The sequence below is a fragment of the Zonotrichia albicollis genome, chromosome 2 (genome assembly GCF_047830755.1).
Source record: "Zonotrichia albicollis isolate bZonAlb1 chromosome 2, bZonAlb1.hap1, whole genome shotgun sequence".
NCBI lineage: Eukaryota > Metazoa > Chordata > Aves > Passeriformes > Passerellidae > Zonotrichia > Zonotrichia albicollis.
In genome coordinates, this window is record NC_133820.1 from 81830231 (window position 1) to 81857074 (window position 26844).

Here is a 26844-nt window from a genome sequence, read left to right on the forward strand (position 1 = left end):
GAGTAGTAAGATGATTTAAGGGTTGCTTAAATGCATGTGAAGCATTTTCACTTGCTACAGATTAGTTAATTTTTGCACAAGGAAGTTCGCTGTGGTAGAAGAGCCATTCTTTTGCCAACTTACTTTCCAACAACATTCAGTATAAATCTTTCAGTTGAAGTTTGCCTCCAGAGGTTCTGGGTTTCCATGGTATCTAATCCCTGTTTAACAGACACACTTGGTATTTCTACACAGCTGTGGAATGGCAGCAATGGACTTCTGTTAGCTTTCCTGCTTCTAGTGCAGATTTACACCTTTGACCTTCTGACATATTAACTACTGTTGAAAACTTTCTGCAGAGATGCCTCGTAAAAAAAAAAAACCAAAAAAAAAAAAAACAAAAACCCAACAGAAACAAACAACATGCCAACCCACTTGGTTATCATGAAGGGGGTGCTGCTAGATCTGGGTGTTGGATGGCTGATGCTTGCCAAGTGATGGGATGGTGAGGAAAAGAAAATTATGTACATCTGTTCTGTGCAGTCAAGAATTCTAATCAGATTTGATCACTTAGTTTTGAATACATAAAAGGAAAAAGTAGCTGAAAATTTCCATACTTCTGCATTTTACTGAAATGCTTTATAAGCTTAATGGTGTAGTAGTTCAGTGTTTATTGATCTTAGGGTTCACCAGTCTTTAGAGGATGGTGTTTCTCTGGAGGGCTTGTGGCTGTGGCCAGGACTATATTGCAGCAGAGCATGCATTTGGTAGAGAACTGGAAATAGTTGCCTTCCTGCTAGCTGGTCTGCATGGGTTCATGGGAGATTGGTGTTAAAACACACATTTGAAGAAAAAAACATGTTGTAAACTACCTTATTTGTGGAGAAAAAACCCCTGATACTGTGGAGAAAGCTAGTAAGTTAAAGTACAATGTGGTTTGTTTGGCCTATTTTCTCAGTAATCCTTGTATTCTAGAAAACTGTGAAATATTACTTTCAAAAAGCTATTGTGGGTATGTTTTTTTTTTTCCAAATAAACAAGAAAATGAAAACATTTATTTTGCAGAAAGACTTATTTTGCTCTTCTGCTCTTAAAATTATTCTCTGAGTGTAATTACAGATTATTTGGTTTAGTTTTGATTTTTCAGTGGCTACTAGTGACCTAAATCAGAGCTGATTGATCTTAGCACTTGCCTTCATCAAGTATGCTGGTGACACCAAGCTGTGTGGTGTGGTTGATGTGCTGGAGGGAAGGGATGCCACCCAGAAGGACCTTGAGAGGTGGGTGGGTGCAAACATGATGAATTCCAACAAGGCCCAGTGTATAAGGTCCTGTGCCTGGGCTGGGGCAATCCCAAGCACAAACACAGGCTGGGGATGAGCAGAGGGAGAGCAGCCCTGCAGAGAAGGGCTTTGGGGTGCTGGTGGCTGAGAGGCTGGGCATGACCCAGCCATGGGCACTGACAGCCCAGAGAGCCAAACGTGTCCTGGGCTGCATCCAGAGCAGCGTGGGCAGCAGGGATAGGGAGGGGATTCTGCCCCTCTGCTCTGCTCTGACCCCACCTGCAGGGCTGCATCAGTCCTGGGTGGGGTTAGGGTCCCAGCAAAGGAAGGACATGGACCTGTTGGAGTGAGTCTGGAGGAGAGACGCCAAAATGATCAGAGGGATGGAGCTGCTCTTGTGTGTGGAAAAGCTGTGTGAGTTTGGATTGTTCAGTCTGGAGAAGGGAAGGCTCCAGGGAGTCCTTTTGGCAGCCTTACAGTGCCTAAAGGGGCTGTGCAAGAAAGCCAGAGAGGGTCTTCTTACAAGGAGATGCAGTGATAGGACAAGGGAGAATGGAGGAGGTTAGGTTTGTGTTAGATATAGGAAGAAATGTTTCCTGTGAAGGGTGTGAGGCACTGGAACATGTTGTGTGGAGAAGCTGAGAACACCCCATGTGAGGAGGTGTTTAAGGCCAGGGTGGAGTGGGCTCTGAGCAGCCTGGCCTAATGGAAGGTGTCCTTGTCCTTGGTGGGGCAATTTGGAACTACGTTATCTTTAAGCTCCCTTCCAACACAGACCATTCTGTGATTCTATTCTTGGTGATTATGGTTTAATGATATTGGCTATTGATACAATTAGGTGGCATTCAGAAAACAGAAGCATCATGAAGTGTTTTTCTAAAAGGTTCAGAATCAAATTTTATTTCAAGATTTTTTTTGCCTTGAAAATCCCAAGATTAAGATTTTGCTATTTACATATAAATAAATCTAATTTTTAGACTAGTAAAGCTGAAAAATGCAGTATGTGGTTATAAAACAAGCATTAAATTCGCAGCCTGTATTTGTTGAAGTTATTTTTATGTAGCAAGAGATCTCTGCTTTCATGCTTCATTTGTAGGAAGCAGTTTATTGCAGACTTAGAAATCACTACCAGTAGTCAAGTGTAAAAGGACTTGAATTTTTCAGCAAATGAAAGCATCAGTTGAAACACAGATGTGAAAAGCTCCCTGTTAGCTTTTTGAAGAGGATGGCTTTTGTTTTAACCCACTGTTTGTTGCACCTATCATATTTATAATGTTATGGTTTCTGTGGAATAAATGTGTGTACCAGTATGGAATATGTCATGAAGCTAATGCAGAAATGTCAGAGTTCTTTTTGTGCACTACACTAGCAATCTTGAGTCTGTCATGCCTTTCCCTCCAATGCTAGAAGCTGCAAAAAATGGATATTTTTGGTTGACTCTTTGTCATAATCTGAATAATTGATAAGAAGACCAAAGTAACTTCTACCAAGTGAAGATAAATCTTAGTTGCCAAGAGTGTTTGTTTTTGTGAAGAAAATGCATCAATGGACTGTTTTGCATACAAAGTTTGAACTTAGATGATCTCCTTGGCTGTCTCCACAGTTTTATTTGAAACAAAGTTTTAGGTCCAACATCATGGAATTTCTGTGTATTGTATTAGTTTCAATAGTTTGGAAGAACCCATGAACTCGTCCTGTAAGGTCAAAACTGGATGAGTCAAAGCTGCTTTGAAAATGTAATTTCATTTCAAAGGTAGAAAGAAGGATATGTTTAAAGTGCTTTGTAATTTATGATTGCTAATGAGAATTTTGTGTATCTCTGTAGTGCCCCAGACAGAGCCATCACTGTGAAAATTTACCTAAAAGTCACATTTTGACAAGATGAGCTGGTAATAAAGGTATTAAAAGAAACAGGACAAGAAAGCTGGCTAGTTGTTTGAGATTTTGTTTTGTTTTTAACTTGTATGGCAGTATCCCCTGCATAATTTTTTTGCTAAACTAAAGAAATTATGTAAGCAGAGTGAAAAAGAATGTTTATAAGAAAAAGGATTTTAAATATACATGCAATATGCTGTTGAAATTAATTGTGTTGCAATAATTTTATAATATACTGATTTCCATAATCATATTTTATGAAAGGAGTAAAGAACAGCTTTTGAAATGTAAAATCAGGTAAGAAATTGAGTGGTGTTTGTACACTGTGACTAGAATTAGCTTGTGCTACTTCAATGCACTTCATCAGAGACCATTCTGATCTTGTGCATTTTTGGTACAGGTGATAACAGACATCTTATTGTATCCTTTTCCTCTGTTTTTTTATTTTATAATTGAATAACTTGCTTATACCACCACTCTTGTACAATCAGTCAGTTCATCAGAAATAAAGCAAACTCTGTTTAGCCTGGAAAGCAAACATCTGTAGGTCAGATCAAGTTGCTATCTGTAGATAGATAAAAAGTGTTAAGTAGATCATGAGATCTTCCACTTTTAGTTTTTATTTTGATAAGCCTAAACACTTAAAGTATCTGAATCCATCCCCTCAGTAAAAGCTTTTGTTCTAAGCACTTTCTCGTGGGTCATATTTCTTCATAAGCTGTCAGCTGATTTCAGATACTGCATCTGATTACTTAGGAAATAATTATACGAAATAACAGACTTAAGGAAATCAATTGTAGAGGGAATAATCGTGTACATTGTATAAGAATAATTTCTTTTTAAAAATTAATGTAAAAGTAGAAAATAAATAGAACTGTATTTTATACAATATTTTGGTGCTGAAAGGTCTGGCATTGATTTTAACTTCTGAAATGAAATAGTCGCTGTTTTGTAGATCTTTTCTGGGAAGGAAACTGAAGATAGTGTAAGGTAAAAATCATATGAAGGAAACTATTTTGTTTTCCTGTGTTGTTCACCCTTTTGTAGCTACTTTGAGACTGAGTTGTTGTTGGCAGAACAGCTCTTGCTCCTCAACTGGTCTTTGAATTTTACATGCCCTATCATAGATGCTTTTTGAGAATATAAGCCTGTAATGTACTGTAGTTTGAGGGCTTCAAAAGCAGGGATTGAAATACTGGCATTAACAGTTTAAGAGTAATGTGTCTAATAGCAAAGTTCTCACTTTTTCTTTTTATAGTGAAGCTTCATGTAGTCAGCCAGATATCCCAAGTACAGAATAAACCATGAAGGAAAAAAAATTCAGTGTCACCCACTTTTGAAATGTGAGGGAGGGAATAGGGGAAGGTACTAATTTACAGTTCTCTGTGGTTTAATAGGTCTTGGTAATTGTTTTGATCATAATGTTCACAACAGCAACTGTATTGCCTACTACCAAATTATGGTTCATTGGAGGCATGGGAGGGGCTGAGATAATGAACTGCGAGTTCTCCTCAGTCCCTTAATTAAATGTTTGGTGAAACATTCTTACTATTGGAAAAAGAATATCTTGGATACTATTTATGTACTTTCAATGTAAAATGCTGCTTCAGGTGACATTTGAGTACATAGCATAAGTAATGCCTTGAAACAGACATTTTCTGTTCCTTTTTGGGTGTTTTTAGCTTGGTTTCTATGGCAATGAAGCCTATGAAGAGTGTCAGGCCTCTTCTTCCCGTCTCCAAAAATAACTTCTAAATTTACCTCCAGTAGAAGCCAAAATAAAATGTGAAGAGGGAGGCTCAAAGGTAGTCAAATTTCTACTGGTTTCAAGCAAGCTGGTGACTCCAGAGAGTCAGTGCTCTGTGAAGACGAGGCAGAGTTGCTACAGGACAAAATGATATAATCACTTCTGTCTGCCCTGCTGGTGTGGGCAAAATTTCCAGTTTACTGGGGCAAGTTCTGTTGCAGTTGGTGGGTTTGGTTTGGGTTTGTTTTTTTTCTGCCCTAGTGAAGTAGTCCTCTGAAAGAAACTGAAGTTACTGAGGAGAGAGTAGGATACAGTACACTTGAACAAGAACTAACAAAAGTTAGTGTTCATGGAACAACTTGTGTTTATTATTCTAGCTGTAAACACTCAAGCTACTTAATCCAGTTATTGTGGGGTTGTTGTTCTTTTATTTGATGTTGCCTTTTTTTTTTTTTAATAAAAAGGGTGAAGATTTCTTTTTAAATTGCTGCATTAGGGTAACCTTGGTGCTTTTCAGAATTTCTGAGAGGCCTCTATAGTAAAAGAGAGGATAAATAGAAATATGGTTCCAAGTATAAGTCTTACAAAATAAAGGCACTTTGAGCAGCACTTAAGGGTATAACATGTCTCTATTAGATGGAACCCTTAGGATGGAATTTTTCCACTTCCTAATTGCAGTTGCTATAACCATTTAATGACTCATTAACTTTGTCTTTGAAGGCAAGAAGTCTCATGTACATTTTTCTTGTCTGATCTTCATGTTAACTCCATCATCTACTAAATTACTCCACTGTTACTATATTACAGATAATTTGGAGTAAAGCAGCTTTCAAGAAAGCATGTAGAAGTTGTAAAATTAAATTTCTGGGGAATGGCAAAATTTTTTTGTTTTGTTTGTTGGTTTGTTTTTTTTTAGGAGTAATATGCTTTTGGACCAATGATGTGCTTGTGGATCTCTGTATCTTCAGAATAGTGACAGCATTTACTGGTGGTAAATGTAAATGGTGTGGTAAGGAAAAAAAGTTGCAATCATTGAAGAGGAAACAGGGCAGGAAAGAAAGAATGGAAGTAACAGAGATCCATTTAAGTTTGCTTTAGTTTTTCCCCTGCCCAAAGACCAGGTTGTTTTGGTGGGGTAGTCAGAACTACACACACATCCCAAATGAGTGTGAGTATGCCAGCCATTAGTGTAAGAACTATACCAGTAGTGTTTTGTTCTTTATACTTTAAATGATCAAATTAGTTTTATTTAAGAATGGGCTTATTTTGGCTATATCCTTTGCAACACTAGATTTTTCTTGTGAATTATTTTATTTAATTTAGAACCATAACATTTATAGCTCTCAGCTTGCTTTTCTGATCTGATCGACCTTTTTACAGTTGTCTGGTTTGTGTTCTCACTTGCTTTCTGTATCCTGGAAAATATTAGGTTATTTTGAAGTGCTTTTGCTTTCTTTGGCTTTAACTACTCAAAATGGCTAAAAATATTTCTCATATTGCTGCTACTTCTGGATTGCTGATTAGGCATTAAATGACCTGATTGCTCAGGACCCAGAAACCCTCAAAACCACCTATCATTTTATTTGAAGGTGACCTCTGAGCATCAGGAAACTTTTTTTTCCCCTTATTTTTGGTAATGTGAAGGTGACTGAGCCTGGAAACATGTTTTCTGTATAGCTCGTGTAGTCTCTATCCTTGAAAGTATTCAAGATATTTGGATGTGGTCTCGTACATCCAGCTGTAGATGCTTCTCCTTGAGCAGAGAGGTTGAACTAGATGGGCTCAGAGGTCCCTTTCAACATCAGCCATTCTGTGAACTTTGATATAATCTGCATATTAAAGCAATTTTGGGGTCAGTGTTACAGTGCTTAATAAGAAATTTAGTGTTCTTCTTAGAAGGCACTTTTCCCAGTAACCTGATTGTACTGTGCCTAATAGAAAATAATTGTAGTTATATTCTTAATATTTGTTACTGAAATAATATTTTGCTCTAGGGTGTTTGTAAAAAGTACCAACTTGAGGTTATAGAATTCTTCCTTTAGATATTTTTAACAATCCTATTTTTTGGTCTGAGTTTTACATGTGGTGCTTCAGCTGCTGCCTTCTAGGAATCTTATCTTGCAGTTCACACTACTGGGAACTAGCACTTCTCTAATTCTAGTACTCTTTCTTTTTAAAAGCTTGATATGTTCTAAAAACTATCAAGTTAGCTAAAATTATAAAAAATATCCTCTCTAAGAAAAGATATTAGGAGCTGAATCTGAATTCCACAGTTTCAATCAGCATTCTTCTTTATCCAAATTCTTATTTCTATAGATGCTTTAGTGGACATGTCTTTTTAAAACTGCATCTTAATCAAGGAAAAATAAAACCAAACCAACAACTTGAAGCTTTGTAGGGAAAGGATTATTTCTAGAGTGTAAAGAAAAGCAGAATATTTTCAAGTCTTAGAATTTGCATGGAGAAGCTCTTTGACAAGATGCCAGAGAATGAAGGTCCCAGTTACAGAAGTAGATGTGTGTCTTAATCTTAATTCTTTTTCTCCAAGATAGATACAATAAATATTTCATATTTCTCACCTGATGTGTTTTAAAATACGTTGATACATTTTATGACCGTACATAAGAATAAAAATATAGTGGTATTAAAATATTAATATAATAGTATTTTGCCATATAAGTAAACATAGAAAACTCCAGATTTTTAAGACTCCCTGAAAATCGCTGAGAAGAAGAACATTCCTGGGGGGGAAAAATAAAGGCAAGGCAGCTAACATAATCTTTTGCTGATTGCCTAAAAGAATTTAGCTGGACTACTTGAAGTGGTCAGATGCTGTTTTGTAAATAATTTGTTTTGTTGATGAGAGTGATCTTGTCTCTCTTTGAACATGTCTCTGCACGTATTAGGTTGTCATGGGAAGTATTCCCTGAATGCCTCTGAAATGTGTGTGTTTTTCTCCTAAGCTTCACAATGAGGATGACCCCGCAGAGCCTTCAGCAGCTGAGCAGCCTTCCACGTCTGCAGAGGCTCCGCAGGCTCCGCAGCCAGCAGCCTCACCTGAGGCAGAGACTTCCCCTCCTCCTTACTGTAGCATAGCTGTGGAAGCAGCTGCAACCTCAGGTATTTCTCTCAAATAGCAGCTTGTCAGGGATGAGCATCTATGAATCAGCTCTTGGTTCAAAGTGGAATGATGCTGCCATGTAGGTTTTCTTTTCCATGCACACAATTGCAGTAAAAAGCTGTCCTTTGATGTGCAGCCCTTTGGTTTGTTCAGAAGCAGCACTCTTGTAAATTACGCTGATTGTTCCAAATTGCTAGGCGAAATGGATGGTCATTAATTAGCTTAAGAGGTTTTATTCAAGTCTGCTTATAGTTCATTTCCACATTTAATCTACATCTTTGAGTAGTACTCCATTATTAGAACTCATTAGCAAGTTTCATTGCCTCTTTATAAAAAACTCTTCAGACTTCTTTATTGTGTTTGGTGAATATATTGCCATGAAAAGGTTAATTTTGCTTGAAAGGCTCTTGATAAAACTTCTCATGAAAGATGAGTAATGGGTCTCTTTATTCATTTATTCACTGCTCCTTTTCTTAGGAGATTGTGGCTTTTCTTGGGAATATGGGAGATTTAGCAGCAGGCAACATTGAAGTTCCTGTTTAAGTAAAGTTACATTGATTTCTGTCTCCCATGTGCCAAATAAATATTTTAGGAGTAGCTGCCAACCTAATTTTTTTAAGTGTTTGTTAAAAGAACAGTTTCCTGTCCCTGTTCTTTGAGACAGTGTTTGCAAGTATAATACATAGCTGTGTGGAATTATCCCTATATATAACATCCTTGTGTTGGTGTGCTGACAAATCTGTTGACCATGTGACCTGTGCTGACAAATCTTTATCACGTAAACAGCCTTTTAACGAGCTACTGCTGGGTGTAGGAGGAAGCTCATGGCATATTTTAAGTACTTTTAATTAGTATTGTTAATAATTCTATTCTGTGTGGTGATGTCTTGCTGTTACAACACAGAAAAATGAAGTCCGTGGTTGATTTTGATGGCTATTACTGGACTGAAATAATAGATTGATGCTGATACTTAAAAACTTTTTTAAAAAAAGGTTTTTGTGTATATATCTTTCGTATGGTTAGATAAAAAGCATTTGGTTGGAACGCCTGGGGATATAACTAACTAAATATGATTTTTTTCTTCATGAGTTGGTTGATTTCTTGCCAGCATCTGTGTTAAGGTTTCTGCCTTGGGTAGCAGCTCAGAGTACCATTAAACTGTTAAAAGTTTTTCTTTTAAAAAGATTTTTAAGAACTTCAAATGCAAATATCCTCAGTTTTAGCCTCTGTAAAAAATATACTTCATAGGTAAATAATGATGTGCATGTGAAAGTTAATATTCTTGACACCTTTCTGGTTTAAAAATAAATAACTTGTTTATTTTGAACAGACACACAGAATGAGTTTTATCCTGTGCCACCTCCATACAGTGTAGCTACCTCTCTTCCTACGTACGATGAAGCGGAGAAGGCCAAAGCTGCAGCCATGGCAGCTGCAGCAGCTGAAGTTGCCCAACGAGTAAGTGACACAGTTCTGCTCTGTTTCGGTTTTGTGAAATGTGTTAGGCTACTTATTGGTAACAATTTGGCCCATTTTATGACCCATGACTATAATAATGGTGGATTGATGATTTAAATATTTTGGATGTTTAGGAATATTTGGATGTTTATATAGATAATGTAAGTTACTTGTGAATACTATAAAGAGCACATCATATTCAGTCTTTTGAAAGCTGTCTAAACAGCTTTAAAAGCCAATTTTTACCCTGTTTTACTAGTTTATCCAGTATTTTGTCAACTCTTAATCAGGTATCCCCTACTAATATTACTTTGTAGAGTTATCACTATTGTGTACTGTTGTGGATGGTAAAAATGAAAGAATTACCAAATACCTTTAGAGAAGAAGGGAGAATTTCAACAGCCTGGAAGAGATATGACCCAAAATCGTGTAGATAGCTTTTCAAAAGAAAGGTTCCTGTTGTTTGATCTATGGAAACTTAAATACTGAAGTTCAAAGAAATGTTCCAAGTACTTAAAAAAGCCTCTACGTGAGTTGTGGTAAACAATTAATAGGCATATATCCAGTGTCTCTAGTTTTGTAAGAATTAATCTTATGAAGAATATAGTCTTCAAAATAGAAGATTGGTATCTGTAGTTAGTGGTAAATGTAAGTTTTGTAAGCAAGTTTCATCTTTTCTCTGAAGTTCTGGGTTGTGGAAATTCGGCTACTATTGACCATAATATACTATACCCAAAAAAGCCTTCCAGTGCTTTCACTAAGAATGTCTTCCTTGAGGTCAAATGTGATTATATTTGATATACATTTAAAATCTTAGTGTCTGTGGTGTGCTTGTGACTGGGAAAAAACCTTTACTTACCCAGCAGGAGGCAGGTTCTTCCTTGACTACTTCACAGTGCACAACACTCACTTTGAGATATGCACAGCTGATGTTAAAGTAGGTTTGTGTAACATCACCAGTGATGGTGTCACACAAAGCTGTTTGACTGAATTCAGTAGGAAACCACAGAGATTTGACTTGCCAAGTTTTAGTAGTGAGGGGATGATCTCCATTGTCACATTTTATCTGCTCTAACAGGAGCATGGATTCTTTATAGTCTGTCCTTACTGCTTGTCACATAAGTAAAACTTGCTGAAATACTGGTCTGATTCAAGTCCTTCTTCTGAAATTACAAATTTGGAGCATTAAAACCCAAACTCTGACTTGTAGAGTATCTGTGACACTGCAGACAGGATGTGCATCTCTTGCAAGATTTTTGTTCTCACATCTAGAACCCTATGATGCACAGATTTCAGACATACAAGCAATCTCCTTTGACAACTCAGCCTGAGGTTCAGGCAATTTCCAGAATAAAGCTAAACAAAACAAATGAAACCCCAAAACAAGAGAGCAAGTATTTTTAGTCTTGTCATTTTAAACTTTTATTTACTCTTTCTTAAAAGTTCAGGTCACTGTAACAGAAACATCTTTTGCCCTTCCTCAAGCAGTCTGCCTGCCTCTGGTCAAACCACAAATTTTTGAAAAATTAGTTTCCTCAGTTGATAAATACAGCTTCAAGTTTTGTAAATGCATGGAGATGGTCTTGCATGAGAAAGTTTAGGCTGCTCATAGTTCTGAAGGGGATGGGACTTCAGAGGTGCTGTTCCTGGAGAACATTCCCAATGTTCTGTATCAGAGTAGAATTACAGAACTAAAAGTAGATACAACTTTTGGCTGCTCTTTCCTGCTTTTGGTGAAAACATTGGACCTGAGAAATAGCAGTTTTTGGTGTTCCCTGAAGCAGATTTATTATTCATGGCCTTCAGTTAGAAGGGAAGGGGAAAGCCACTATATTCAGCTCTCTTCAGTGGTGGGTGGGGGGGAAGAAAGACAATTTGGGCTGACCCTGTGAAACTTACATGTTGTGGGAAGAGAAGTCGCGTTTTGATTGAGTAGGGAGGTAACTAGAAGGGAGCAGAGTCTGAGTCAAAATAGGAAAAGGCAAGGATGAATGGAAGGCAATTATATGGACAGGGTAGAAGGACTTAAATGAGAGACAGAAGGGAAAAGGCTTAACTGAGATGGGAGGAGAAAGGAACCCAAGTGGGGACAAAATGTAGTACTAGGAAAGGAACTGAAACTGGTGTGTGAGAAAAGAGGACCAGGGAGGGAAAAGGAGTCTGTCTGGAGATAAGAGGCGAGAGAGTTGGATACAGTGATGAAGTGAGAAATCAACTTTTTCAGTCTGCTTTGCTAGAACACACAGGGGAGCTTGAAATTCAAGAACTACGTGACACCACAAGAATTTCACTTATGAAAAATCAGTAGGAACACATCATTCCCCCAGTGCAGAGATGGACTAAAAGATTCTAGACTTAATGGCAATACTAAGTTAGTATCAGAAGTGTATCTGAAAGTCACATTCTTGCTGACTGCTGAAGAGCTCACGTTTATCAGTAATTCTGCTTAGTTTGCTTCTGGTTTTTGGGTTTTTTTCCCCTTTTTCTTTTTTTAGCAAATGCATGCACACACACAAGCTGTATTTGAGAAACAGCATTAAGGTTACAAAGTTGGGATTTGGGGAAAAAGTAAGAAATGCTGAAGCTGAGTTTCGGCTTTGTACATAATATTAAAATTAAGTGCCAGAGCAGTTTTAATTACTGCTGTTTTAATTATCTTACCACGTGATGCTTCCACAAAATCCCTACCTTATTTAATACCTCTGGACTTACGCTGAGATAGAGTAAGACTGTGTAATAAGGGTGTCTTAATGTGGCAGGTGGCTGGAATAAGAAAGAAGGCTCTTGTTACAGTTTGAGTGGTGCTTTGCCATCTTTAGGGGAAGGATTTAGCTCTGAATACCCATGGAAGAACAGATAAGTAACTTAATTATGTAACAGTAATGCAAAGTTCAATTGTTTTCTCACTTTCACAAGTGACAGCTGCAGACATCATCTGACCTGCATGTTACACACTTTGCAAAACAGACAAATGATGTCACATATAGATTTTTCAGTTTTTATTTTCAGTCTTATGAAATTAGTGCTCTTACAAATGTGAACTCTGCTGTGTTCTAAGCTTCTGGTTTCTTCCTTGTAAACGAGGATATATTGCCTCTTTACTGCAATAATGTAAACAATGGGAAAAAGTTGAATGTCCTTTTGTTACCTTGAGCAATGTGTGAGGGTGATCACTTTCATGTGATCACACTCCAAAGTGTGCAGTGAAGGTTTAAATCTACTCATTAATCAAAAGAGTGGAAAATGACATGGAAGGGCAGCACACTTATTACACAGCTTTCAAATTTTTGCCCCCAAATCATGTAGGCCACTTCAAAATATCTTTAATGTGATCATATGAAATATTTCATCATGGGCCTGTGTTAACAGATAATATGAAAATTCCAAACTTAACATTTACTGAAACTTTCAATAATTTTACAAAATTCTTTGTGTAGCTTGTATTGCAGGAATAGATTGTATATAAACGTGTGTTCCTTTCAAATGCTCCCAGAGATCTCATTTTTTTTCAAAGAAATTGTACTAGCCCTGTGTCACCAGTGGTGATAGCATTAGTTATCCTGGCTTTTTCTTTTCAAATCCTCAAGGTCAGTTTTGAAAGGGCAATTTAAATGAACAAAAATGCTGCTAACAGTTTGATAACTTTGTTTGTATGTTGCAATGAATGGCTTTTACTTAATGCTTTTCAGTTGCATTTGTCTTATGTTTTTCTGTTTTTACATGCTTAGCACGCCCAGTTTAGGGAATCTAGGAGTCTGTTTGATGAAATATTCCTCAGTCGTCCAGAGGTATGGTATAGTTCTCTCTAGTTTAGACTTTGCTATGAATTTTCCTGCTGGCAAACAAATGCTTCTGGGGTTAATTGTGCCTTTTTTCCCCCATTATTAATTTCTCCCTATTGGTTTGTATGCTGAAGGTATAATTTATAGGGTTTATTAAGTAATTTGACCCTTTCCTCAGAAGTTTTTCTATGTAAACACTGCATTGTGAAGAGTTATATCACTCTTTACTTTATTAGGGTGGTTGTCTCCCTATATACCATGCTAGATTTCTGTTTGAAAAAAAGCTAAAAAACATTGAGGAGAAAAAACAGTTCTCCTCTTGCAGAATACTACAGAGAACACTGAAGTTTATGGGGAGTTTAATAGATTTGACTTCAATAGATGCTCTGTACCATTTGATGTTCTTTTGTTTAGAGAAATTACTCTGTGTGACATGCCATTTACGTTGATAATATAATTTGCTGTTCAGATGTTTCTCTGGTCATAGGAGCAGTAACCTTTCTGTTCCTACAGATGTCAACTTATTTAGAAAGCAAGGATGCTGTCCATCTTCCTTAATTTGGCTAAATTTGCCAAAAACCAATGGTATACTGAAACAGTGTTACGAATCTTACAGATTTGTGTGTGTTGTGTTACATTTTCTCATTAAAAAGAAAAATAAAGATAAAATATATAAAAAGATAAAAATGCCAATAACAGAAGCATTTTGTAAAAATCTGTTTAACTCTAAGCATCAGCGTAGAGGACAGTTGTTCTTCATTGCCCGTTTTCATTCCTCAATACATGGTGGCAAACAATTATATTTTGCAGAAAGACTAGGGTAATTGACACCAACCAGATCAACTGAGAGCACTGAAAGACAGTCAGTATTAGTGGGGCTTGAGCAGTGGTCAGTTAGTGTTTTCTGTCTGCAGGACTGCTCATAAAGCCTCAAAATCCTCAATGATGTGGATATAGGCTGATTTAATTTCTTAGTATTTTAAGTTTTTAATTTCTTATAATTCTTGTACACTGGTTTTTGTAGACAGTAAAGAGAACTCACTTTAATCTTTCTTTTTGACATGGAATGTGATAAATTAATACTTGTTCACACTTAGTACAACAGTGCTTTTTGCAAATATCCGCTGTCATGTTTCTGAGCTGTATTTATTGACCTGTGTTTCTCACATGTGTAAGCGTCAGAGAAGCCTCAACTAAATTTGTTACTGTCATTGAGCAAAATTTCCTTTTTTCTGAGGCAACTTTTATGTGGAGCATAATTCACTAATTGTTTTGGAAATGCCAGTATGAAGTACAGTAGTTAGCAGATAGTTTTTAAAAAGTCCAAAATTATTATGTATGGGTTTTGTAGACCTTGTGAAATTAAAATTGAAAATGCTTTTTTTTTGTCAGACTTGAAAAAGGAAGTTTTATGGCATGCATTTCAGAGATAAACATTTTCAAATGCAGCTCTTTTTTTGATGCTTTTTCAGCCCTTCTTTCCTTCCCATTCCCTTCCTCTCCATCAGTCTTGTATCTGCAGCAAAGTTGAGCTGAACAAACTGATGCTTTTTTAGTCACTTAAGGTCATCTTATGTGACTAAAAAATTTAGGAATGCCTGAAATTATGTGGAGCTGAATTATAGCCCCTTAGAATTCTTGCTTAACTGGCTTTTTGTGCTTCCATTGGAATTGTCTGTGTGAATAGCAGTGTTTTTTAAGTAAGTTATCTGATGCAGTGTCTTGGTTAATTTATCTGAAATACAGAGCACAGCTGGAATTTTGTAGCCCTATCACTAAGGGTGAAGCTGACTGCTCTGAGTTGGTACAGCAGTCATTCAAGGATGTTTTTAACCTAATTGCTATACCCTGGTGAATTATTTTGCTCTATTGACAAAGGGAAACATGTGGCAGAGCTTTAGGTCGCTGTGCTTATTTAATGCCCTTTTAGTCATAAACATTATTTCTGTAGTAAGTGCTTGTGGGTGAAACAGCCAAGTAAATTTCCCTTGATCACTCTTGATTTCATTTATTTTTATAGGAAATTTCTTATGTCAGTTCCAATACATTATGGTGATAGGAGGAAAAATTAGGAAAAGAATTACCTGTGCTTCTGTTTATACCATTTTACTGCTGCTACTGACAAGATTATTTAACTTCTATCATCCTGCATTGTTTTGATGTTACTCATTTAAGTTTAAAAATGGTGTTTAATTGGTGTTAGCACTTCCTAAAGAGCCTGATGAAAACTGTCATTGTGAAAACTTGTGTTTGCCAGTCTACAGCTGGAGCAATGTTCCACCTGTTCCTAAAACTGCATATATAATACCTGCCAAGTTCTGTTCAAAATCGAGTGCTGAGAAACAAAGCAGATCTCCCTTTCATTATTTTAAGGTCCAACATTTTGACTCAATGGGAGAAATCTTTGGATCGTTTTGACTGACGTCTCTGTTTGCTTTTGTTGTACTTGAAGTGCTGTGCTTTTTGAGTTTGGAAGCCTTTCAGACACTTTTAATGTGCTCGCGCCCTCTAGTGACCCTGGAGGTGTTCTTTGCCTTCCTTATGTTTTTCTGTGGGTTATAAAATGGTTAGTGCAGTGCTGTTGCATCAGCACTTGAACTTAAGATACTACCCTTATTCTATAACTTTTATTTTATATTAAGGAAATTATTAGAAGACCTTTCCAGCAGGAAAAGTATAGAGCATACTGTGTGATGTCTTTTGAAAAAAATATTTAATAGTTTGGCTACATATCAAGATAATTACCTTAAAAAATGTATGTTGGTTTTCATTGTCAAAGTACTAATCTGGAATAATTCTAGCTTCATTTAAGATTAATAGACAGTATGTACATATCTTCAACAGAAAATTTGGGCTCTGTCAGTATAAACAACAAATAAGATTTGTTTTATACTTATAAATTTTTTTTTTAAAACTTCCTTTATGTGGACGTGTTACAGGAATGTCAATTTTCTTCTAGCTTTAGAAACATGATTAATACTTTATCCTATAGGTAGTTATTCTAAACTTTTCACTAAATTATCACTAACCTGTAAATCCAGGAAGAAGAGTATCCACCACGGGATGATTTCAGTGATGCAGATCAGCTTAGAGTGGGCAATGATGGCATCTTCATGTTGGCATTTTTCAGTAAGTTATCTTGTATCCCAGACCTACTGAGGTATATCTTAATTGTGCCTTTTTCCTATGGAGTATAAAAGAGAGCTGTGATAAATTGCAATAATGTACTGTAATGAACAGATTTTTCTGCCTGTGCTCAAATATAAACACTTCCTGTTCCAGATACAGCAAATATGTTGCTTTTTTTTGGTGGCATCTGTCACAGATAAGGAGACAAAGCAAAATTATAGTAAATGCTTGAAGGTCTAGCACTGGAAATTCTATCATCTTCTGGTTGGACCACCAACTTGAATTAAAGACCAGATGACAGAAATCTGGCAATTGATTTTTAACTAGAAAAAAACTGAGCTAAGTGATGTGCTGTATAAAAGTTGCTGGTGTTAGTGTAGTGAATTAAACAGCCATGGATTGATTTTTTGGAACAAATCCAACCATACTCATTTTCCGGTTGAACTAACCACTGTTTATATAAAAATGCATTGTTTTCAGGTAATCTCTGATTTCAACAAGCCCTCCTGTAGCTCTTTTTCATGTACTGTGTGTACACTGTGCATGCCTTGTAACTTGTGTACTGCATTAAGCAAAGTTAGATTTAGCAGCTAGAAGCTGTTTCTGTGAGGAAGCTATGTTAGTTTTACCAATTGCTTATTTATTCTGAATTTCTGAGGGTTTTTCCCTTTCTGAAATAAATGTTTGTCAACCTGGATGGAAGTTTGGTGTTGAGAATATACCTGTTCTGCTGAGAATTCATCATGATTAAAGCTGATTGATTATCCACTGAAGCCTCAACTATGTCTTTTACCCTAGGTTTTGTAGAAGTTCTTCTGTAATCTTTTTTGCAATCTCTTTAACAGTTGCAGATGCAGGTTACAATGCTTTCACAGAAGGTGTTTTCATGTTGGTATATGATGCATCTTGGGATCAAAATATATGTGTCTGCCTCACAAAACAAATCTATAAAGATGTTTATAGAGTACCAAAGTGAGTTGTGTAGTCCGACCTTTCTGTAGTTGGGAGCATAGAAAGAGTATATTATTGGGGTCAAAGGGAGCTATGACTTAATTTTTCTTTTTTGCTTTATTTTCTTTTCCTTTTTCTATGTTCTATAACTTTTTGTATTTAACCTATTTAGTTCCTTTATTGTGTGAACTTGTTCTTCCTTTTAAATTCTGATTCAGGCCTTCATTAGCACTGCACTAGGAGGCCAAGGGAATTGTTTGCTTTAATATGTCTTAAGTCCTTTAAGTCACAGATGTCCAAAATTGCATTCCCAGAACCTGGTGTCCACCTTCAAAAATGCAAGTATGTACTTGGATAAATTGGCAACCTTCTCTTCAAATAGGTGTTTAGTGGAGTCTGACTGCACAGAACAGTATTCTTAAACACTGGACAAAAATACTCTGTAGATCATAATTTTTTTTTTTGTAGATCATGATTGTTCTGAGACTATTTTGTTGCAGACTTTGCTTGCCTATGAAGGAAGTGCATAAAATGAGTGTGTACACATTGTAAGGTATTTATGCAAGTGTGTGTTTAATTGGAATGTGTTGGTCATAATGGATACTGGTTACACAGGGAAATTGATAAACTTTACTTGCTGTTTGTGCTAATAGTAAGAGGAATTCACAAAACCAGTTGTAGATAGTAATAGACCTGAAATGTTAGTTTTTAGTAATTTTTCTTAGGAAATTGGTGAATTAAATTAAAAATGATCTTAACATAATGAGGGTATACTTTATGTGTGGGTCGTGTATTCATGCTTGTCCAATAAGGAGATAAAAGTCTCCAGGAAGTTGATGTATGCAGATTTAGGAGAGCAGCAATTAAAATGAAATTTATAATAAGGCTGTCTTTTGGGTTTTTACCCCGAGTGGGATATCTTTAAATGCAAATAGAGGTGACAGATCACAGAAAGCCTCAAATAAACTCCCTGGCATAGTTAAAATGTAAGAGAACTGTATCAGGAGCTGCTCTCTAGTGAAAGGAAAATGAACAAATGTCTTGTTCCAGATATGCTCTCCCACTTCCTCCCTGACTCTCAAGTACAACATTGGATGATCTTGGGGATGGAAGCAGGGGCAGATAGCTTTAAGTATAAGAATAAGTTAGAATTCTTTAATTTCATTTTATGCAAGTGAAGTGTAGCAAAATGAACTTTATGCTGAGCTTACCTGCATATTGCAGTCACTTAGCGATATGTATCCACCATCTAGTGGTAGCTGCCCACGCTGCATAAAATTGCTGTCTCCAGGCCATCTAGTGGCCAGATCTGTTTGTTGGGGGGTTTTGGTCGTTTTAGGAGCCTGCTGCATGCCCGTTACAGACCTGTTTCCCATCTAAGCTATAAAGTGTTGTTCTGTTTAGCAGGATGAAACAGAATAATACGATACAAACTCAAGAAGTGAAGTTCTTTGGATGAAGAGCTGGATTTTTTTGGCTTGATCCAGAAACTTGGTGAAAAGCCTTTGAAAAACAGTAAATTTTATTTCTGATATATGGTAAAATCATGTTTCAGGAAATTGGTGCTGCCCTTAGTCTGTGATTATGTTGATAAGCTAAGGATCTTCTCTTCAATGGTCAGGACAGTGTCTGTCAGTTTCTTATTTTGAGGGAAATGAATATATAAGTGAATATTCATTTTGCTATGAATGCAAAATGGAAAAAAATTCTATCGGACCACTTCATATGGGTTTTTTTTTCTATTTTGTATTTTTAAGTGCCTTGTACAGCATGGTAGAAATTTTCTAGAATGCCAGAGGAAGTTAGTAGGTGAGTTTTCTGGAGTATTTTTTTTTTTTTTTTTGTATGCACAACCACAAGTAGGAATTTCTGAGCTGTATCTTCCCAATTTGAACACAGCTGTTATTGTAATACAGTGATTATTGTAATACTGTGATACAGTAAGTAACTGTCGTGGACAAAGGGTTTGGTTTTCCGGCTAATCTGCCTGTAGTGGAAGTCTTTTGAATTATGTCTGATAAACTCATACTGGTATGTTATCTGAAGGAGATCCTTTTGGACGTTATTAAAAGGCTTATATGGTTTTCCTTTATATTTAAGGAATGCTTTAGAACCAACCTTTTTTCCTGTTTGGAAAAAAGGAAGGAATTGTGGAGCTTATCTGAATTCTTTGAAACCATGTAAGGTTGTTTTGGGTTGTCCCTGCAGCATAGGCAAAATGAATTTGAACTTCACAGATAGGTTAATAAGGAGATAAAAATGGAGAAAAGTGTTCAGTAGTACAAACAAAGCTTAAATTCTCATACATAAATCTGACCTTTTTGAACATCTAGGCTATTTAAGCACTGTATACAACTCACTGCAATAAAACCTGGTTTTATAGGGAAATGCAAATGTACAAAGTGTCCTAGACACTATACTGATGCAGAAAGTTACCATACCAAAGTTTTGTAAATTAATGTTCATACAGTTTTCAAACCTGTTAATTGTCTCAAGCAGTCAATAAACTGCACACAAGCTGGGATACCTTCTTTAGGGGTTTCAAGGGGGCCCAATTTGGAAGGCAGAGTTGTAGCACAAGTTCAGGGTGAGCACAGTCTCCTTGTATGTGCTTCCTGAGGTGTGATAAGCATGGTGGAAGCTCCCATGGGAGGCTTCCTCTGTGTAACTTTAGGAAACCTGACTTCTGCACATCTATATCACAAATGTTCTGCAGATTTCCCTTAGTCATGCAAGAGAAGCTGAGGGGAAGTTACTTCATTAACATTTTAAATGTTGGGAGATAGGGAAACTGTTTTGAGTTCTTATTTCTCTCTGGTTATTAGGGGAGGCTGCCTGACCTTCAAACACAGTCACTTAACTTCTTTCTTACTGCAGAAACAATTTGACTTACACAGTTTTTCTGTATGCATTAGATATAATACAAAACAATTGGAATGAGGGAGCTTCTAGTTGGGTAGTAAGAAAAACATAGCAACAAGAGTAATGAAGAAGTAGGAATAAATTGTCAAGGAATGTTTCTGACCAGTAATTACTTAGGAAACAAGTTATCTGTTTTCTGTGGAAGCTGACAGCCAACACTTCAAGTGATGATCATCAGTCTGTAAGTGAACCCTCAGAATGGAGCAAAGATCTATATCCCAGTTAAAGAATGGAACAAATTGTATGCAGGAGTGGGAAGAACAATTCGTGCCATGAAATCTTGGAAAGAATTATTTATTATTGCAGTATGTTTAGTAAGTCTAGGCCAGGTATAAAGCATTATGCCCTTTGGTGTTTGCTATATATTAAAATAGCAAGTAAATGAACAAGCAAATTGTGGAATAAAGACTATAACTGAGCATTAGTTGCTTTTTGTATATGTAGTTGCCTTTATGATCTTTTTACAGGCTTGATTCATGGCTAAAATTTGGAACATAAAGCTTCAGATCAGTTTTATTGCCTTCTTTTCATAATACTTAAAAACTTAAGTGAATAATGTGTAGTTGTGGAAAGCTAAGTAAAAAAGATCAGCAGGTGAAGTGCTGGAGCAGGTAAGGAAAAATCAGAATGTAATGTGCTTGTCATTATGTTTTCATCTGTTGTATTTCAATATGTACAACTCAAAAGTCTTGTACTTTGTATTTTGGGGTTATTTTACTAAAAACTTTGAGGAGAAATACAGTATAAATGTAGGGACTGCATTGCATCACAAACACTCTATTAAAAAACACCTTGAGTCCAACCCTCCTTCTCCCAAAAACCCTTTTCTTATGTGGGTCATTATCACCCACATAGTTGTTGTCATGAGGAGATAATGCTAAAGCTTATATTCTTCTTATATGAATTGCATTTATATGGACTTATTCCTTTTGTAATCACCTCAGGAATTACAAAATTCAAAAACCTTACTTTCATCAGTCCCACTTCTCTGAATGGTCTAGAATATTAAAAGTAGATACTGAAATGATGATGCCAGTGCAGACAGCATGAGTTTAGTCTAAATGTCTGAAATATGTTAATGGAAAGTTGACAGTAATTGAAAGTTGGGCTCAAGTAGGCATGTAAGCACTTTTGGGATAGAAAACAAATCTTGCACAGTGGTTTGATTTGCAGAGGAGATCTACAGGATGCACACAGACTCTGTCTGTGTGTAGAAAATGGGCAAGCAGAAGCTAAGAATTATTTTTTAGGGTCATGATGTGGTTGTAGCAGCTCACCAGATTTTTTTTCCCCTCAGTTTTAGGAATGGCTTTCCTTATGACAGCACATTATTAGTGTCATGGCAGGTACATTGTGCAGGAATGTCATGGAAGCTGATGTATGATGGATGAGATAATCTCTTGAGCAGCTGAGCAGTGGCATTTACATTGCACAAAGTGGATGCAGAAAAGTAGTGGAGGATAGCATTTATTGCAGCAAGGAGTTTGTACAACGATTTAGTTGTCTCTAGTAGCTAGAGAAGGAAGTTGGTAATTCTAGAGAAATTAGTGCATAATTCCTTTTACTCCCCTCACTGGTCGATTTTCTCCCTCAGCTTGATGGGGGAGCTTGTGCTGTGGCTTCTCTATAACAACATAGGGATGAAAATTATGAAGAACTTTCATTGCAGTAATAAGTTGAGACAGGAATTTACTGCAGCAACTCTTACCAGATGCAGTGTAAGCTGGTAAAGCTCAGAGCTTGCATGGCTGACAGAAGATACACATGGATGCACATGATGGAAAAAGATATACAGATGGGCAAATGAGGCTGATCTTGATGTAGAGAAAAGCAATTGGAGGGAATTGCAGTCTGCTCAGAAGACGCATTTCTGAAAGTAAATATTGTATTTCATAACCAGAATGAAACAAGGAAAATGATTTTCAAAGTAGTGGTGGGACATGAGATGTAAGAGAGAAGTAATGGCAAATATGGAAAACATGTAGACGTTATGGTTGCCTTTCTTAAGTTTGTTAAAATGATGCAACACCAAGGCAGTTTGGGAGAATCTCTTGATAGCCTGTGTTTTAGAGCAGTGGAAGTTACATCTTCCTTGTGCTGCTGAAGACACAGATTTGTGCTTAGGTCCTGACTGTACAAGTTTTCTAGCAAATGGTTGCAGATAAAAATTTAAATAATGAGATTTTTCTTCTGTATGTACTTCAGTTTTATTGGAATATGTGAACTTGCATAGTTTACAATTTTTATAACATTGTCTTTTCTGCTTGTATTAGCTACTTATGTAACTTGATAGAACAGCAGACTGATTAGAAAAGAAAAAAACCCTACTGTGAACAGGACTGGAACATGCTGATGCCTTCGCTTTCAAGAGTTGGGCAAATACCTTGATGTTAAACATCCATCAAATACTTATGCAGTGACGTATGCATTCTATTTTGAATATTCCTTTAGTTCAAGTTGAAAGTAAGGTAAAATGGTTAGTGCTTCTTTTTAATTATAAAAAGCTATTTTTTTTCCCTCCTGTATTTATGATTGGAAAATCTCTGATTTTTATAATGCATTTACAAATGAGTTGAGGTAATTAAAAAAATATATTAAAATTGTACATATTCTGAGAATTTCTCTAGTGCTCATAGACCATTAGAAACATGTGAATCTTGTGTCCTTTTTAAGATACCTGTCTTTAGGTATACCTCACCATAGTAAAAGTCACCCTTGGTAGCTTGAGTAGTGGGGAGAAAGAGCAGTGAGCTCTTATGTTGAGGCAGGATCAGAGAATGCATTGAATAAGGAGCTTTTGAAATCTGTTACTGTTAAAAGATGGTGGGTTTGGAGAACTTGCTTAAAATAGGGAAATCAAAACAATTTGTCTAGGCTCTCTCAAATGTAAATGTATCTTAGAAAAACTGGTAAATGTTGGGGTCACGATGTTGTTCTATAGGGGTGTTTTTTAGCAGGAGTTGGATTGGTTTTGTTTGTTTCCTCTGCATATGCCAGTTTGGATCAGCATTTGCTCAAAGTTTTGGGTTTTTTATTTTGTTTCTTGGGGTCCTTTTAGATTTAATTGTATAAAAGTAAGAATTCTTGTTGCTGCCATCTTTTACCCATGCCTCTGAGCAATGCGTTTCCTCACTTGAACTAAATGACTGTTTTGATGTGAAGTCCTCCAAAACTTTTGGAACTTCCATGTGTTTAAAGTTCATGGAATCCTGCTGCAGTTTCACAGACCTGATTTTGCATTTGTGAGCATATCATTGCATCTTCATGTAGATTATTGGAAAAATTTACATAAGGTTTTAAAGCATAAAAATAATGGGGTTTAATAGATAGTATTTCAAAGCGCTTTAATTAAAAAAAACTATTGAGCAATTTTCTGTTCCTAGCTGTGTGTTCAAACTTTAACTGAAGAGACAGACTCATTTTTCCTCTGACGATTTAATGTCTGAATTTCATGTAGCTAAGTATGGGATTTTAAACACTGAGAATTTGTTGGCAGGGGTTTTGTTCCATGCTGCCCCTCTTCCATTCCTCTTTAGCCTCCTCTGTGATTCTTGTGTTTACTGTGGAGCTCCTTAATGTTTTCAACTTTCCACTGTCATGTTCTCTCCAGAATTCCTGAGTTACCTTTCTCTACCAGTTTCTCCAGCTCTTCTGTTTGGTGGCTCTCTTTTTGGATGCCCTCACTGATTTCTAAGCTGGGTCATTCCCCTAATTGTGAATTCTCACAGTCTGATATAATGCATGCAGCCTGAAGTCAATGCAGATGATGATGCTGATTGCCAAGTACATATGCAGATATGAAACTTTAAATTGTTAAACTGGGGGTTGTGTAAAAGTGTTAATTGAAGCAATAGTGGTAGTTATGCTCAATGTTCTTTTTGTTCATTGATTTTTTTTAACTTGTGTAAAGCTGCCAAGGCTACTTATGTCTTATGAATATAGAGCTAAAAGAGAAGGCATAAATATAGATCTAAGAGACTCATGAAACATCAGCTTCTCACCTTCATTTCTACACTAACTTTTTGGAGCAAGAGTGGATACTTTTATTCTGTTAGACCGAAAATGGATAAAGCTAAACATTGCAGCCTTTATACATGCACATATATGTGCATGTAACTATATTTTTGGTTATAAAGGTGCAGAACGGGTTTTTCTTCTTTGTTTTAATCCAAATCTTGTATGTTTTAGTCCTTTTTGTGAATTTACTTTTCATGTCCAGTATAATCTGGTTCGATGTCTATGGCAGTATAATACTTTCTTTTATGTTGGAATTTTCTCTAGTGTAGTCGTAGGTTCCAGCTTGTTTACCATTTGCTTTGTCATTAAGTGACTATACCAGGGGGAATGTCTGGGTTCAAAGTCAATCTCTGAAAGCCTGAATTACCGGAAGAGAATTAACTGACTGTGTAAGCATGTCCTTAGTAGTTTGAAAGTGAAATTACTGTGAAGTCTGTTTGCTTAGCTCTACAGATTAACAGAAGCTACTGTTTCTTTTATTTTATAGTGGCATTTATTTTCAACTGGATTGGATTTTGTTTATCCTTCTGTATAACAAATACCATAGCTGGAAGGTATGGTGCAATCTGTGGATTTGGTCTCTCCCTGATCAAATGGATTCTCATTGTACGGGTATGTTTCTTGATTCACACAATACAGACTCTGTACAACAAACACATAATTTATTCAAGGATATAATAAGGGAATTGAAAACCACTATTTTTTCTTTTTTTACTTGACATAACATTTGATGTTCACATTTCTAGTAAAATAAATACCAAATGACTCATTCCTTGTACAAGTATTTAAAAGTCTACAGAAGTGGAGCAAGTACCTAAAATATCACTGGTATTATAGTGTCATGCATGAAAGATTTATAGATGTCTTAGACTGTTGGGAAAGGAATATAAGAAAGCATTTCTTCCTTGTATTTGATTCTTTTATTCCTTGTAAGATACATATGGGACCAAGTCCAATTTAAATATGAAGTTAGTCACATTTTTACAATATTAAATGCTTGAGTCTTGATGTTTTCACTGCAAAACTCGATACTTTTCCAAAAGGCACAGTAGCTGAATGCAAGTTACTTAGCTAAGTGGATGCTAGATGAAATGTAATGGTGCTTTCTGAACTTGAATTCGGCTTATCTGTGAGACACAACATTTAAAATCCTGTCCCATTTAAATGAAGAAAAAGATCTTGGATAACTTACATATCTTTCATATTCTGCCACCAGTAATCTTTTTTTTAATATTTTTTTCTCAGTGTGTGTATTAGTAACTTTACTTAGATTTAGCATGATAGTGAAAAAATTGTTGGAAGATTGCACGGTCCTTCCTGGGTATGTACAGCATCCTTAGAACTTTTTTTTAAATTTCCTTTTTGCTCGTTCAGAGCAGGGAAATGCTGCTGGACCAGATGTGATTCTGGTATATTTGTTGGAATTCAGGGGCTGGGATAGAATATATCTTAATAGGGAGAGAAGACATAAATTTTTCAGCTATGTGTTCATTTGGGACATTTTCAGCTTCCCTTAAGGCATACTGAACAGAGGGCAGAAATTGCTCATTGTGTCGCTTTTATTATTCCTCTCTGCTGGAAAATGTGCTCAAAACAAATATACAAATTAATATATGCTAAACTTCCTTTAGATTACAGAATTACTGTGTTCTAGACTATAATTAAATTATTGTATGTAATCCATTATTAATTCTGAAATATTAGAGCTGGCCAAATTCAAGACCTCAGGGATGGAGTTTTTCATAATGAAGATCATAATGTTCCTCTATTGTCTCCCTTCCTAGAGACAAGAGCAGAAAGCTCCTGAGGTGTGTGTTGACAGTTATTTTAATGTGACACACAAGCAGGCCTGTGTGCACCAAATTGTTCTGTCCTTTTCTTTCAAGCTCTTCCTTTTTCACTCAGGGTCAGTAGTACAAAACTTTTTAGTGTCTAAACAGCCTGAATTCATGCATGCTTGATGTGTATCAGTTTTTACTGGGGAAAAGGAAGAGGGTAGGGGGAACAAAAGCACGGTTTTGCTATTGGGGAGATTCTGCAGCCATGGCTGATTCTGCCCAAGGAGAGTAGGAGAGGAGAGCAATGCACATGGGCAAGTATTTGATTTTTGGTTTTAGTGAGTCTTCTTTTCAATTAAATGAAATTGTAACTATTGGAAAAGTATATTGATATGTTTGTGTGTGTATGACTATAGATATATATTTATAAGCACACACAGATAATAATATTTAGAGAATTGAAAATACTGACTAACAAGTGAGATGGGATCAATGTCAATGTGTTGTCAAAATCCTAGGAATTGCGTATTTATATATGGATAATGTAAAATACCAATTCTTTAGTTCAACTTAGCAATTCTGTTTCTTGCTTTTTTTTCTTTGATTGATGGTCAAAGTGAATACTTATACTCTTATATTAGTATACTCTTATATACTCAAAGAGTTCACATAATCTGGCTCAAAGAATTCACATAATCTGGCTTTATTCTGGAGCAAACATGTGGATTAATTGAAGAAAAAAGCCACCTTTAGCTACAGTTCTTTATATGTCTTAGATTTTCATCTGGTTGTATATGAGGCC

The 26844-nt window shown here is 36.2% G+C and overlaps 1 protein-coding gene across 2 annotated transcripts in view; it reads left to right on the forward strand.

The window, feature by feature from the left end:
• Nucleotides 1-26844, forward strand: part of NDFIP2 (Nedd4 family interacting protein 2) — a 45103-nt gene that overhangs the window by 10496 nt on the left and 7763 nt on the right. Inside the window, exons 2-6 of one of the 2 annotated variants that reach the window (XM_074535584.1) lie at nucleotides 7848-8004; nucleotides 9336-9463; nucleotides 13192-13251; nucleotides 16287-16374; nucleotides 24752-24876. In XM_074535584.1, coding sequence (XP_074391685.1) covers nucleotides 7848-8004; nucleotides 9336-9463; nucleotides 13192-13251; nucleotides 16287-16374; nucleotides 24752-24876 — 558 coding nt within the window. The remainder of the gene's footprint in view (nucleotides 1-7847; nucleotides 8005-9335; nucleotides 9464-13191; nucleotides 13252-16286; nucleotides 16375-24751; nucleotides 24877-26844) is intronic. The other variant, XM_074535585.1, reaches the window with a different exon arrangement.